The following is a 16,389-nucleotide window of genomic DNA, read 5'->3' on the forward strand; positions in this document are numbered from 1 at the left end:
TCCAGTAGACAGGGGCTTTCGTTCCTTCATGACGGGTATGGATCGAAAAAAAAATTATGTGTTTCCTTGTCTTCAATTTTTATGTAGTGTGCAGTGTAAATTTTATGTGAAACTATCGAGTTGTTTCTGAGATATGGTTACTCAAAGTGAGACATTTCCGCAGAGGTAAACGGAGCTCATTGTAGAGCTTCAGGAGTTGACTCTAGAACAAACAGTCATTGCCAAATTTATATGACGTTCATGGAGTACCAAATCTTAAAAGATGGTGTGTAAAATTTCATGACATTTCGGTTGATCATGAAAAAAATAACAGCTTAAAGTGAAGCTACTTTTGTCATTTTCGAAAAAAATGGATTCGAAACAATTTTGTGTGTAATTTATCATTGCTTCTTAACAGGCGCGTACACAGGGGGGGGTTTTAGGGGTTCAAACCCCCCCCGAAACAAAAAATTATAACCCATGGGAAACATTGTGATATAAATTGTACATGTGTTGATTTATCACCATGTTCTAAACCCACCCCCCCCCCCCCCGAAAATTTTCTTTGGCTACGCGCCTGCTTCTTAATAATAAAAATACTGTGCAAGCTCAACAATGGATACAAAAGTGATATCCATCGAAAAGAACCATTTGTTATTGGTTTGCTCAATTTAATCGTGGTTGTACAGACACCGATGATGGCGAAGGTTCTGGCCGTCCAATTGAAAATACAAAAAACGCCAACAAATTTTTTGTATCGAATCGTAAATTGAAATTACGTGAGACAGCTGAAGCCTTGAAGATATCAAAAGGCAGTGTGTTTACAATTATACATGAGCATTTGACCATGTAAAAGCTCTTTTCAAAGTGGAGGCCTTTTGATCACATTCGATAAAAAATAACAATGTGTTAATGATTCAGAGCAGTGCTTGACCATGTTTACAAGCAATAAATCAGATCTGTTGCGTCTATATGTGACAATGGATGAAACACGGCTCCATCACTTTAATCCGGAATCAAAACGATCATCATCTGAGTGGACTGCAGCTGGTGAACCAAGTCTGAAGCGTCCAAAGGTACAACAGTCAGCTGAGAAGATTATAGTTTCAGTATTTTAGGATGTTCATTGTATAATTTTCATCGACTATCTTCAGAAAGCAAAAACAATCAATAGCGAATCATACCGAGCGTTGTTAGATCGTTTGAATGCCAAAAACCACTGTTTCACTAAGACCGATTCACAAGCCACAAATTACACTTTGAATTACTTCCTCAATCACCATGTACTCCAAATATAGCCCCCAGTGACTTCTTGATGTTCGCATTTTTCAAAGAAATACTCGCCCTCCACAAACACGGCATTGAAAAGTTAGAGAAGCGTTGGAAGTATTGCTGTTTAAATAGATTATGTTGAATAAAATCGGTTTTTGGTGAAAAATGTGTTTTCTTTCGGCGAATGACCTAAAATAGGTTAAAACCGAAATAAATAAATAAATAAATAAATAAATGTTTTTCTTAGCAGTCACACGATTTATTGAGTTATGTGTTAGCTGGATGATGTGGATACAAATAAAACTAGCACTTACTTCTGGTGGAGAAAACGAGAGCAAAAATGTCGCAAACAGACATAACAAATCTAACATTGTGCCTTGAATGAATCGAATTGTTTGAAAAAAGGTTTTTTTACCAGACCGAAAACCGTTTTATTGATTGCAAAGTTCATGCTGCAGAATATTGTTGAAACTAATTACCGCTTTTTCTATGCGTTCGGAAGCCAAAGCAAATCCCAAAGCTGGTCCTTTCCTTGCTGTCTGTCAAACGCAAGGCAGTGTAACTGACCGGACGCTAAACAAAACACTATTCGAATTGAATCAATGCTGACGAAAGGGGTTATTTTAAAAATTCGCATCATTACACGGTCACATTCAATGAGCCGGGGCTAACGAGAGCGAAAATACTACAAACAGAATTTTCTATTCTGATAAGCAGTTCCAGAAATGGGAAATACTTAGATCAAATTCAGAGTCGTTTTAGTTTTATTTATTCGAACAGTTCTACTGTCAAATTTAAATTGGTTTACGCTGCCGTTCTTTTTTTCTATATTTGAAAAAAAAGAGTCAAACGCTGCGGAATTGTTAGTATTTTTGCCTTATTTTCCAAATTTTAAAAACTTAAACTGGAATAAACAATCCATATGGAACTAGAATAATTTCAAACATGTTACTTGGAAATCATTGTCGAAAACGTGAATTTATGTATGTATTTACGAATGTATGTATGTATGTAACGCAGGTATTAAAAAAAATGGATATAAGGGCACGAGGTTATCTCTTTACCGGGCTGGCGGTTCAATGCATAGGCATTCAATGTTCAATGCAATGCAATGGTCTTACAAACCAGTTGTCGTATGTTCGAGCCCCGATCTGGAAGGATTCGTAGTGTCAGTAGAATCGTAGCACCAGCCATGCAATGGTTCTGTTCACTCTGAATCGGTTGCGAAGTCTGTTGAAACAGAAGGTCAAATTCCACTACAGGAATGTAATACTAAGAAAAAAAAAGGTTATTTCTGAAACCGCTCTTCAGATTCCAACAAATTTATAGTTATAAATTAAAGCTTTTACAGCCCGATAGTCTGATATCAAATTTGGTTTAGATGCGATTTCTGGTTCCGGAGCAATGGGGTAGAATGGGAAATTTTCATAAACCTAAAATGAAATTGTCCATAAACTTAAAATTCCATAGTCCCAAAACCTAATATGAAATTTTTTCCGGAACCGACTTTCGGTTTCGAAAAAACGGGATAAAATGTGCATACAATTCCGTGACGATACGAATATTATTCTCAACATTTGCTACTTAGCCATTGTAGACTGGCTGGCGCACCTTCTTGCGAACTTTCCTCATTAAATTCCGTACAGACTTCTTGGCGACAAGTTTTGACACTTTTTCCAATCTTTTTCGAACTGTTGAATGGTTTCGGCTGCCGAGACATGTTTCCTAAGATGTGCCTTCGTTAATGCCCAAAATTCCTCAATTGGTCGAAGTTGTGGGCAATTTGGTGGATTCATGTCTTTTGGGACGAAAGTGACATTTTTGGTAGTATACCATTCTACCGTTGATTTCGAGTAGTGGCAAGAAGTAAGATCTGGCCAGAAAACAACAGGATCCTTAGGGGACGGGTATAGCGTGATGGGTAAGTCGATGATTTTTACGCAGCCCGCCTGGGTTCGATTCCCATAGGGTCAGAAAGTTTTTCTGGTCCGAAGAGGCGAATGACATTAATGTTAAAATCTCTATAATTGAAAAAAAACAGGATCCTTGTGGCTTCGAATCATGGGTAGAAGTCGTTTTTGTAAATATTCCTTGATATATATTTCGCTGTTTATTGAAGCAGTGGTGATGAAGGGTTTCGAAATCTTACCGCAGCTACAAATTGCTTGCCAGACCATAGCTTTCTTACCAAATTTTTCGACTTCAATCGATGTCTCGGGCTGGTTTAACACTTGCCCTTCTCGCACCGTTTAATATTGTCGTCTATGATTATGCAGTTCAAATTTCCAGCAAGAATCATATTGTACAGCTTTCGAACCCTCGGCCTGATCGATGCTTCTTGTTTCGGACTACGTTTTGATTGTTTCTGCTTCTTATAGGTTCGAAGATTCAAACGTTCTTTAGCACGAAGAACATTTGACTTCGAAATGCCCACTTTTTTTACCACATCCCGAACTGAAACCTCCTTCTTTTGCTCGAACGCCTTCAGCATACGTTTATCCAGTTGAGGGTTAGCAGGACCTTTTTTCGACCCGTTTTCGGTTTATCTTCAAAGGTGTTATTCTCACCGAACTTCCTGATTGCATTTCGCACGGCTTTTTCACTTACTTCTTCCATTTTTGCTATCTTTCTCAGTGACAGTCCGCGTTATATGCACCATTTGTACACAATTTTTCGACGTTGTTCTGCTGAAAGTCCACGCATTTCGAAACAAACTAATGAAAACGAATAAACAACTGCACAAGTGGTTAGAGAAGAGAGTAAACAACAGGACGCAGCCATAAAAATGGACAGATTTTGAACCATTGCAAAATGGCAGCGGTTTTTGGTTGCGTCCATACTTTCTGGGACAGTCTTTATGTATGTTCGTGTTCAATTTCTTGGAGATGGCTTTTTTTGGAGATGGTTTTTCTTGGAGATGGCTGAAGTTAAGGCTAATTCGAAGGTTACTATTGGCTCAAGTTTGAATATCAATATGGATATATAATGGTAAAAATGACGCAACCGACAAAACACGTTGTTTTTTTTTAACGCTCAGTTTTCGCAGAGATGGCTGAAACCATTTTAACACTCCGAAGGTCGTTTGAAAGATATTATATAATTAGGGATCTAATTCGATGTATTTTCGCAACCCCATCTAATCATTTGGCGATTCCCAATTTGTCGTTTATTGAGTATTTATTACGCCATGACGAATCATATGAATCTTCAGAAATCATCGGCCGTACTGCTGGCCGGCAGATGTTTTGTAACTCCGGCAACCCGGCAGTTTCTTCTAGAACCAAGATTGCCGGGCGAAGCGCGAAGGTGGCAAATCTATGTTCAGGTAATTATACACGATCCGAAGACTGAGCCTCTTTTTCCAAAGTGTTAAATCATAACTTAGCACGAATTTTTAAATGAAAAACGACTTAAAAAATACTCTTTTAAGTTGAGCACAATAGCAAACGTGTCACTATTCTGTATAAATCTTCCTCTTTTTACTCTTTTACTCACCGAAATTCTAATCGTCCACCGGCCGTTTCAAATTTTCCTTGTTTGCATACCGACACACCAGAATTGGTAACTGACAGGTCGCAAAACGGGAGAATATTTCCCTCGTTCGCCGAAGAAAGCATGAGCTACCAATCGTCCCCATCGGGAGTGAACAACCGTAAAGTGACAGCTGCTTATCTGGCAGAAAGAAAATGAGAGACCATGCGCAAAATTGGGTTACATTTCGTTCGCTCCGAACTGGGTGCTCTCTGTTTCCACCACATATCGGTGTTGCTGGCCTGAGCGACCCGTCACTCACTCGAAGGTGGGATAATCTTCGATGAAATCGTAACCGTGCCAGCCATCGTCAGTTTTCATCGTTCTCTCGCGCTGGTTCGTCGCCGTCGGTTGGCGTTCGTCGCGTTCGTCACCATTACCACTACCACCACCACCACCGCTGCCACCACCACCGACCGTCGCCGTCTTGGGAGGTAGAGTGGAGAAAAAATGGTGACAATCCGCCAGCCAGCAGTAAAAGTCGGAACATAGAACGGAATTCGGGTTCAGCAAACAGTCACCGAACACAGGTTGTCGGATTCCGTTGGTCTTCAGCTCTTGAAAAAGGAGGAGTATAATAGGTTGGCAAGAAGAAAAGAAAAGTGCAATTTTTGCATTTCGAGCAAGTCTGGCGTCAGAACTGGTCATCCGAATGGACAGTACTTGGCAGCCTTTGTGGGCATGGTTCAAAAGCAGACGATGAGAAGCGTAACGATAGTGGATCGAAATTTCTTTTTCGGGTGAAAAGTTGGAAAAAGTTGTTGCTCTTCTTGTTGTTGTTGTTGATGGAGTTACACAGTACTTTTGCTCTGGTGCTGGTGCAGCTCTACTATATTGGAGTTGGGGTGTGAGTTTTGTGTGTCACTGGGGATAGGGACCGTTCGTCAGTGCGAGGAAAATGAGTGGTTCACGGGTGGATGTTACGATGCGAGTTACTCTGTATGCATGTGGAAACGCGTTGATAAGGTGTGGGTGAGGTAGAGATATACCGCGGAGAGTGAGTGCCTGCCTGTGAGGAAAAACGATAGCACACTTTTTCCAATGTGTAACTTTGATAAAGAAGAAGTAGAACACCCGTGAAAAGGTGTGTTGTGCGAGGAACTTTCCTACACACAACGGACGTGCTAAGAAAGTAGTTTTTAACGAACGTTTCAATCTATTATTTCTAATTTAACTGTGCTTTAAGTTTTACCCGTTGTGAAAATCGTGTAAAAAGTCGCGCTATCGCAATTTCGGACGGGCAATTCGGGGGAAGATTAAAAAACGGGAATCTTTTTTTTTCTCGGGAAAAGGTGAAGGCAAAAGTTAAGAGACATACTAAGAGAGAAAGAAAATTCGAGGGATAGAGAGACTTTGCCATTGCCAGTGTGGTGAAGAGACCCAGTCGCGATACGATACGGGATCAGCAGTAACGCTAATACAATTTTCCCAAGGATGGCGGATTAGGAGATACGCGTCCACGAGAAACCCCCAAAACAACAAGCAGGCAAGTGATACCATGGATGATGAAGCCATCACGAGTCATCCGCACTTGGCCGGAGTAGCGTGAGTCTCGACCAGCACCGGCGGATCCGTGGAGGCAGAGCGCCACAACATCATCAGCATCACATTGCATCGCAGAACAAAATGGCGGGTGGTGAGCATTCGTTTGGAAGAAAGACATTTCACAAGCCAACCTATTGCCATCACTGCTCGGATCTGCTGTGGGGACTAATCGGACAAGGATACATCTGCGAAGGTGGGCGTTAGGAACTAGAGCATCTTCTTTGCCTTGGCATAGTCTTCCGGAAAATTTTCAGAAAAATTTTGAATCATTATCAGCGGGTTCGCTTCCAGATCGTCTCAATTGCCATGATTGACCTTTTTTTCTGCTCATTCTCTGCCCTCTCGCACTCAGGCTCGATAGTTGGCTAGCTGGTTTATTGCCTTGCCACTCTTGCCAATCTTGAGGCCAAGGAAAGGAAAAATAATATTGATCTATACTCCCAAATTCTTGTTATCTCCGACAACATAGAGAAGCAGAAAAAAGCAAGAGATTCAGTATACAAATTACTATATACACTCCTCACAGTGATATGCTGTACACTACCAGTGGACTAGGAGAGCCTACGAAATTAACCAATCGTTCGCTCTTTTTGACTCTCCTCAACGACTCGCAGCTGGTGTGTGAAGGAACTCAGTCAGTGACGGTATGATGTGATGTGATAGGGAAACGACATTTGCAACATGTACACTTTTTCACGCACGCACGCACGCACAACCAAACACAGTCAGCAAGCAGAAAACGAAACAGATGAACTGGTTGGACATGTGGATGTGAAATTGGTCCAGCGAATGCGAGTGCGTATGACATTGAACATGTTTTAACCGAAGGATTTAAGGATTGTGAATAACAAGTGATGATTATTACAGCGTCTAAATTTGCATGCTTAATAAGGTAGTAGATCTTGGAAATGATTCAATGCTTTCCATGCTATATCTGTGTTGTAGTAGAAAATTTAGCCAGCAAGAATCAGTTGTAAGCGATTCAATTGTTGTGTGTCAAGTAGATCTGTGCTATATGCAGGCGGAATATATAAGATATCGACTCATCGCGTAAGCTCAAGTGGAAAACTACTGATGGAAGGCAAAGCGAAACTCGTATTAAGTGTTTCAATTCAAAAGGATTTCCACTTGAACGAGAAAAAAAGATGTGAAACCGTAAACGAAATATTAGCACTGAATAATACGTGAAAATGAACTGAGAATAACGCTACTTACTGTAGCGTGATATGTCTGTAGTGGATACTTATGGCTATACGGAAGAGCAAAATCAATGGAATCATTGAATTGAGATGTATGACACGCTGGGATACCTAGTTGATCTGTTATGTAAAGAATTGTGAGCCTCTTGGTTATTCGTTCTCGTGTCACCCGTAGATATGTGGAAATGAAAAATGTTGTTTTTGCGATTTTTATTATGGATTATACAGGATTTTAGGCTATCTCGGATTACTGCTAAGGTATGGTCGATCAAATATGTTACGAACATTTTAGGGAAATGACAACTTTATATGGTTTTAATTTAACTAAACCCCTTTTAATCTACCTAGTGGTGTGATGACACCTTTCTCATATTACTCATACCATTATAAATTCTACTAAGGGATTGTTCAACAAACTTTTCATTGAATCTAGAATTAAAAGAAAATTATTTTTGGATATAAACTAGAATACCTTTTTTAATTCGTAACCGGTTATGAAATAAGAATAAGATTTTTTTCTTTTCTATCGTCGCTCTAAATGACAGATTGAAGTTTCAAACGCACTTCACCCTGTAATTGTGGAACCGGAAGTCGGATCCTGATAAAATTCCATAGCAGCTTATTAAAGCTTGCAAAAATCGGATTTGGCGTGAGAAAATGATGTGAGTTCCGTTGTTTGGAATATTCGACCATTATTTCCGATACTTTCGGAACCAGGAACTAGGAACCGATATAGCCGAAATCGGTCCTGCAACTAATATAAATAATTTAAAACAGATTTGAGTGAAGGTCAAAGCACTGTTTCGTTGTTTGTGTTGTCGTCTGTATGACGATTTTAAACAATTTTTTTCTATACTTCTGGAACTGAAAGTTGGATCCGGACGAGATTTGAGCATTTGAGCAAATCGGTCCGGGCATTTTTGGAAAAAAATGAAGTTAGCTCCGTTTTAGAGTTTTCGACCATTGTTTCCGGTACTTTCGTAACTGGGAACTGAGAACCGGCTCAATCGAAAATAAATGTTTTGGTCATCAACTAACAAAGCACGCACAATATAAAAATTATATGGCTAGCTCAAAGTATTTCATTTGTTTTTACTTCGTCATGCTCTTAATATTGATTTTCCAACATACCACCTTGTAATTTCGGAAGTAAGATCAAAATAAAATTGAATTCTATGGGATTGTGAGACCTTTTGCTTGAATTTAAGTTTGTTAAAATCGGTTCAACCATCTCTGAAAATATTAAGTGCATAAATTCAATTCAATGGCGTTCTTTGGGAAAATATTATCCTTCATTTTGCGATTTCGACGAACTGATTCGAATGATACATGATACTTTATTGCCTTACTACATGGAACGGTAATAGAATTACTGGAAAAACGACTTTCGAACGAAGTGTCGGAGACCCATAGTGTTATATATCATTCGACTCAGCTCGACGAGCTGGGAAAATGTATGTGTATTTACCTTTCAATGATTTTTTTTCGAAGATGACTGAACTGATTTCAACAAACTGAGGCTCATTTGAAACCTACTATTGCACCATTTATCAAGTTCAAATATCAAATGGCTGTCTCTTTTGGTTCCGGAGATATAATGTTATAAGTGACGTAACCGACAAAATGTTTTGTTTTTTTTTGTCGTGAATACGACTTACTTTACTATGGGGTGCCTTTTTAAAATTTACCCTCTGAGAGAGTGATAAGTTTTTGATCGTGAGTATCTCTTGTTGTATCTAACGAATCAACATAATTTTTGCTACACCCCATCGGAAATATGATCACAATCTTATGATAAAATTTTCAGTTGTGTGACATAATCTCAAATAATTCAAAATTAAACTTTTCTGAAATGTTTGGTATAAACAAGTATCAAAGAGGATAATTCATAAGGCGCGTTTGCCTTTCTCGTATTTTGAAAGCTCATAGCTCAGTGATCTGTGGAAGGATTTATATAATCTAACTACCAATAGAATCGAAATTTTTCAACTTAAACGTGTATAGCAAAAGCATTGAAGTATTTCAATAGTACGCTATTGAAAAACCTGTCTCATTTGACCCATGTCAACACCAGCCAATCAGAACGCGTTCTGAGGAAGAGAACAAAATATCTGCTGCTGTACAACAAATCGTTCGAGAAAAATGTTCCGAAAAGTGTTGAATATCGTAGTGAGTTCCTCAATTTGGTCCTTCTGAATGCTAGAAACAAATCCCTACAGCATATTGATAGTTTCTTTCAATAAATAATGCAAATCCGAAATGAAATAATCGACATTGCGGCTATTTTGATCAGGTAAAAACAAGCCTCTCAACAAAAATTGGATCAGTTTGGATTCTATCGCCACTGCGAGCAGATGTATTTTGTGTCGTTTGCAAAACTAGTTTCGCTTCCTACAAGAGCGATTATGTCACAGCTGCCAGTCATTTGCATTGGTGTAATAGCAACGGTGAAGAGCATTACACAAAATCAGCCGTTCTAATGGCTCTAAAAGTTTTCTAAAGAACTTTTAAGATCTGTTGTTCGCAAATCGAAAGGAAATATCCTCAATTTAGTTCAAATCTAGAACAGTTTGATTAGATTTGTGCACTTTTCGCTGTGTGAAATTCACAGTAATCTAGATCAAATGAAGCCTTCTTTGTTTTTGCGAAAAATGTGGAAAAGGGGAATGCTTGCATAATTCATACAATTGATCAACTAATTGATATTCGGAAGTGTTTAGGAACATGTCAGTTGTTTTCGTATTCACGACATCCAGTTATGTCTCTGACATTACCCACCCGCCTTTTTATCGTCCAAACCGTCGGCAAAAACAGATTTCGACAAACTTAAGCTCGTTTGAAAGCTACTATTGGGTTATTGATCAGGTTTGAAGATCAAATCACTGTCACTTTTGGTTTCGGATATATAATGGTATAAGTAACGTGAGCGAAAAAATGCGTTGTTTTTTACCGACCAATTTTCTCAGAGATGACTGAACCGATTTTAACAAACTTAGGATCGTTTGAAAGCTACTATTGGGTCATTGTTCAGGTTCGACGATCAAATGGCTGTCATTTCTGATTCTGGATATATAAAGGTATAAGTGACGTAACCGGCGAAACGCGTCGTTTTTTACCGTGCATTTTTTTCAGAAATGACTGAACTGATTTTTCCAAACTTGGGATCGTTTAAAGCTACCATTAAGCCATGAATCAAGTTCGAAGATCAAATGACTGTCACTTTTGTTTCCAAACTACTCTCTTCTCAATTTTCTCGTAATGGCTGAACCGATTGCAACAAAGTTAGGCTCGTTTGGAAACTACTACTAACTACTTGGTTCATTAAACAGCTTTGAAGTTCAAATGGTTGCCTTTTACGGCTCCGGTGATACAATGGCATAAGTGTCGTAAACGTCAAAAATCAGTTTTTTTTGTAGACGGATTAACCGATATCATTAATTTAGGGCTTGGAATTTTAACACTAATCGCCCTACAATTCCGGAACCGGAAGTCGGATCCAGGGGAAATTTTGATATTATCTAACGGACCATAAGACCATTCATTTGAATCTAAGTTTCCAAAAAAACGATCACGCCATCTCTGATAAAAAGTAGCACATATGTTTATACATTTTTGCCCCATCACTCCGGAGCCGGACGTCAGATTCAAACAAAACTCAGGAACTTTCTATGGGACTGCAAGACCTTTCATTCGAATCTTAGTTTGTGAAAATCGGTTTAGTCATCTCCGAGAAAAGTTGGTGCACTTATTTTCAAATTTTTTAGCACATTTTACCCCATAATTCCGGAACCGGAAGACGGCTCCAAATAATATTCTGGAATTTTGTATGGGACTATAAGACCTTTCATTTGAATCTAAGTTTGCGAAAATTGGTTCAGCCATCTCTGAGAAAAGTTAATGCAAAAAAAACGTTACATACACATATACACACACAGATGTTTTGCGAACTCGACGAACTGAGTCGAATGGTATATATGACACTGGGCCCTCCGGGCCTCGGTTAAAAAGTTGGTTTGCCCAGTGATTGCATAACCCTTCTATATGAGAAAATTTAAAAAATCTATAAAATCCCTGAATTTTAACTGGATACGTCTACCGTGCACAGAAAAGAAAAAATGAGCGTTTTATATTCTTAAAGATTAAAGATGACTAAACCGATTTCTTCAATCTTGGATTTCCTATTTTTTTCGGATCCTGCTTTCAGTTCCGGAGTTACGGGATCATTTGTATCCAAATTTTAATGTCTGGAGTGTTTTGTCACAAGTGACCATGTAAAAAGAAGCAAATTACTTGAAATTGATTATTATTGACTTAGATTCGAATGAAAGATCTTACAATTTCGTGGCTGTTAAGTTTTATCCGGATCAGACTTCCGGCTACGATGTTATAGGGCAATGAATGATGAACATTTCAATCTGTCTTCAAAAGTGTCTATGCACATATTTTTTTTTGTTTCAATTATAGAGGCTTTAACATTGATGTCATTCTCCTCTTCGGTCCAGAAAAACTTTCTGACCCTATGTGCGGGGTTGGGAATCGAACCCAGGCAGGCTGCGTGAAAGGCATCGACTTACCCATCACGCTATACCCGTCCCCTGTCTATGCACATATCCTTTCCACAGGACTGGTTTTTACTGGAGATATTTTGCTGACACTCTAGTTTGGCAAAATTTTGCTGAGCCTCGGCAAAAATAATTGAGTGTTTAGGTATCAGAAGCCGACTTCCAGTTCTGGCAAAATATAAGGTAATAAGTGTTAGCGTCAAACCTTTATTATCACGTGAAGATTATTATAACATCAAGTTCATCCCATCAAGTTCGTTTTTTTTCTGAGGCGATTTCTGTGATTGGCCACAGTCAACCTCAATCTTTTTGACAGCTAAGTAGGACTGTTGACATCTTCGTGAGGTGACTACATAACGCATCGGGAGGATTCTGCATAACACAAACATCAGACAAAGTCCATGTAAATAGTATTACTGAACTAACATGGATGCCATGGATCAATTTCCATCCATTTGAGACGTCAAGATTGAAAACCCAGCCATCTGACACCGGTATGTTAGCACCAGCCATTTGAAAGTATACCGATTACGTTGAACCCCTCGCGGTTCGGGCTCCAAAACACTGCGATGTTTTGATGCTCATCGCGACTCTCGAATTGTGAAAATTACCTCCACTTGATGTCACAAAACGCTATCAATAACCGACAAGGGCCGCAAAAAACCTAATTAGGTTTTGCACGAACATGACATAACCTCACAAAATTCACTGAATGAACATTATTCAACAGGTAACAGGTGGTATGTTTACGTCAAGAATGAGCTCGTGGTGAATAAAATTTGTTTGACAGACATTGGTTTTTTAAAGTCACAGTCAACCTCAGTATTTTTAACAATACCATGGACTGTTTACAATCTCGTAATGCAACTTAGTTCAACATTAGGCAAACTTGAGGCAAAATTCATGTAAACAGTCCTACCGAACTATAAATAGCGAATCTGAGTTCATTTGTGTCGCCGCGATAGAAGTCCTAATTAGATTTTGCACGATGACGACACAAATGAACTGTCGATGAGTCAAATTCATCGTTGACAGCTATTGTTTGTTTGTTCTCACTGGAATGTCAGGGAACACAATGGAATGATACAAGAATAACATAAAACAGGAAGAAATGACACGGAATGAACATGTAAACAAACCACTGATAGCTGCCGAACGGTGTTCATCCAGATCATTTTGGGAAGCTCGTTGCGCCACAACTTTTGAAAAAATACTCATGGAAATGAAAATCTTTCACTTATTGCGCTGTAATACCGGAACCGGAAGTCGGATCTGGATCAACTTTTCGAGAACTTGATAAAGAATTTCAAGACCTTTTATATGCTAAAATGCACGATGAAAATTTAGAACAACGGCTCGCCTTCGAAGCACCATTCGGTCGATTGTTGTGCGGTTTCGACGTCATATTCATAGATCCACACCTCATCACCAGTTATGATGCATTCGATGAATGTGGGGTCACTATCTGCGTTGGAAATCATCTCTTTGGCCACATCAACACGACGCTGTTTTTGAATGAAATTCAGCTTTTTTGAATTGTAAAAATCGGTTAAGAAACTTCCGAAAAAATTGAGTGCGCATTTTCTTATAGATTTTCTTCATCCTGTAATTCCGGAACCGGAAGTCGGATCGGAATAAAATTCAATAGCGATCTATGGGACCATAAGACCTTTCATTTGAATTTGAGTTTGTGAAAATCGGTTTAGCCAACTAAGAGAAAATCGAGTGACATTATTTGTCGGATACACACAGACATGTTGTGATCTCGATGATCTTAGTCGAATGATATATGACATTCGGCCCTCCGGGTCTTCGGTCAAAAGTCGGTTTTCACAGTGATTGCATAGCCTTTCTAACGGGTGGCAACTAAAATTTTGGAATTTTTTCGAGGCCTGTATGCTCAACAACAAACGAGCTCAGAGAGAACTAAGAGTGTGTATGTGTTAGCTCTCTTTCTCCTCTTTCTGCTAGTATTTTCTCACTAGAAATTTAGTAGTATTTTCTGCTTTGTTCATGCTTGCTCAGTTTTGCTCAAAATGCCGTCGAAACAAGAAGTATTTCACGAGCGCATTGTATAGTTCTACGAACTGTACAGAAATCTCGGCAAATAGTATACGGTACAACACTTTAAAAGCAAAATTGTTGTGGCTTCTACAGTTTACCTTATGATCAAAAAAGAACTGGAATTTTCATTTTAAAATTCCCGCGCTTGTCCAATCGGTAAACTTTTATTCTCTCGACATTGGCAACACTTTTATACACATTCTGTCAAATTTTGACGCATATCGTACGATTAGTTTTTGTGCGGCGTCTATACAAAGAAGTTGAAAAATTTTCGTGTAGCGATTTTTATAATAGATGAAAATTTAGAACAACGGCTCGCCTTCGAAGCACCATTCGGTCGATTGTTGTGCGGTTTCGACGTCATATTCATAGATCCACACCTCATCACCAGTTATGATGCATTCGATGAATGTGGGGTCACTATCTGCGTTGGAAATCATCTCTTTGGCCACATCAACACGACGCTGTTTTTGAATGAAATTCAGCTTTTTTGACACCAGCCGAGAAGCGACGCGTTTCAAACCCAAAACATCAGTTAAAATGTGTTCAGCTGATCCATAAGAGATGCCCAACAACACAGCAATCTCTCTAATCGGTACAGAACGATTTTGCAACACGATTTGTTTCGCCGATTCAATGTTTTCTTCAGTAACAGATGTTGTTGGGCGGCTAGGGATCTCATCATGATCCAAGCTTGTATGACCACCTTTGAAGCGTTTATACCACTCGTATGCCTGTGTTTTTCCTAGACACGATTCACCAAAGGCCTTTTCTAACATTTTCAACGTTTCGGAACACTTAACTCCATTTGCAACACAAAATTTGATGCACGCACGTTGTTCTAAATTTTCATCCATTATAAAATTGGCCACACGAAAATTTTTTAACTTCTTTGTATAGACGCCAAACAAAAACTAATAGTACAATATGCGTCAAAATTTGACAGAATGTGTATAAAAGTGTTGCCAACGTTGAGAGAATAAAAGTTTACCGATTGGACAAGCGCGGGAATTTTAAAATGAAAATTCCGGTTCTTTTTTGATCATAAGGTACAATATCCTAAGATGCCCAACAACTGCTCGTAAGGAAGGTAGTGGAAGACCAGCCAAAATTATGGACGCAAAACAACTTCGTTCTCGTTCTCGTGCCATCAACAACAAGGATTCACTGAGTCAAAGGCATGCCGCAAAAAAGTTCAACTGTTCTCACCAGTACATCTGCGAAACATTGAAAAGACTCGGAATAAAGTACCGAAAAAAGACACGAGCCCCGGTTTTTTTTTTCAAAAACATCATGCTGATGGACAATACGTGTTTTGGCCGGATAAAGCGTCATCGCATTGCGCCAAAAACACAATCGTTCCTGAATACCCATTCGACCCTATTTGTACCCAAAAACCACAACCCGATAAATCTACCTCAGTGTCGTCTAATCGAAGATTTCTTCGGGGTTTTGAGCTCCTTGGTGTACAAAAATAACTGGAGAGCCACGAATTGCTAACAGTTGATTGGTAGAATCAAGAGATGCATTCGCAAAGTTGACACGAAGGCCGTACAACGCTCCTGTTCTGACATCAAACGGAAGCTTCGCTGAACATCCGATTACAGACCGTTTTCAAATGTTCACTAATTTTTTTTCAACAAAGAACAATGTATCTTTAATTTCAATAAATCAGATCTTCTCCAAGTATGTTTGTCTTTTTTTGACAGCTTGAGAAAGAAATTCCAAAATTTTAGTTGCCACCCGTTATATGAGAAAGGCAAAAAGGTGCCATCTATTGTTTATGAGACGACTCGACCGCTTACTCACAAACTTAGGTTTATTCACATAGAACCCATTGCATTTGATCTAGATACGACTTCCGGTTACGGAATTAAAGGCTGATATGTATAAAAATTTCAATTTCAAGAGCGTGCTTCTATGCATGACATTGAAAGATCGAGCAAAGTTCTTTCAACTTTTATTTGAGCAGGTCTGAATAGTTTATGACTAAATACATTAATTTCGGGTATACCGGATTTCAACTCGAAATATTAAAATAGATTTCCAATTAATATTTTAGCTTAACCAATTTTCATAATTCGAATGAAAATTTCTATGGTCTTAGCTTGCCATTGAACTTTGTCCAACACTGTCGAATTCTCCTTTCAATGATTAGAAGAACAACTACAGTTAATAAACCAGAAGTGGGTTTATCAACGATTGGTGAATTTAATCCGGATCTAACTCCCGGTTCT

General features: G+C 38.9%; 1 protein-coding gene across 4 annotated transcripts in view; it reads left to right on the forward strand.

The window, feature by feature from the left end:
- Positions 1 to 5,097: 5,097 nt before the first annotated feature.
- Positions 5,098 to 16,389, forward strand: part of LOC131438637 (diacylglycerol kinase theta) — a 58,972-nt gene continuing 47,680 nt past the window's right edge. For all 4 annotated transcript variants that reach the window (XM_058608778.1, XM_058608788.1, XM_058608803.1 and 1 more), the window contains exons 1-2: positions 5,098 to 5,363; positions 5,969 to 6,520. In XM_058608778.1, coding sequence (XP_058464761.1) covers positions 6,409 to 6,520 — 112 coding nt within the window. In that variant the 5' untranslated portion in view covers positions 5,098 to 5,363; positions 5,969 to 6,408. The remainder of the gene's footprint in view (positions 5,364 to 5,968; positions 6,521 to 16,389) is intronic.

Source organism: Malaya genurostris, chromosome 1, assembly GCF_030247185.1.
Source record: "Malaya genurostris strain Urasoe2022 chromosome 1, Malgen_1.1, whole genome shotgun sequence".
Taxonomy (NCBI): Eukaryota; Metazoa; Arthropoda; class Insecta; order Diptera; family Culicidae; genus Malaya; species Malaya genurostris.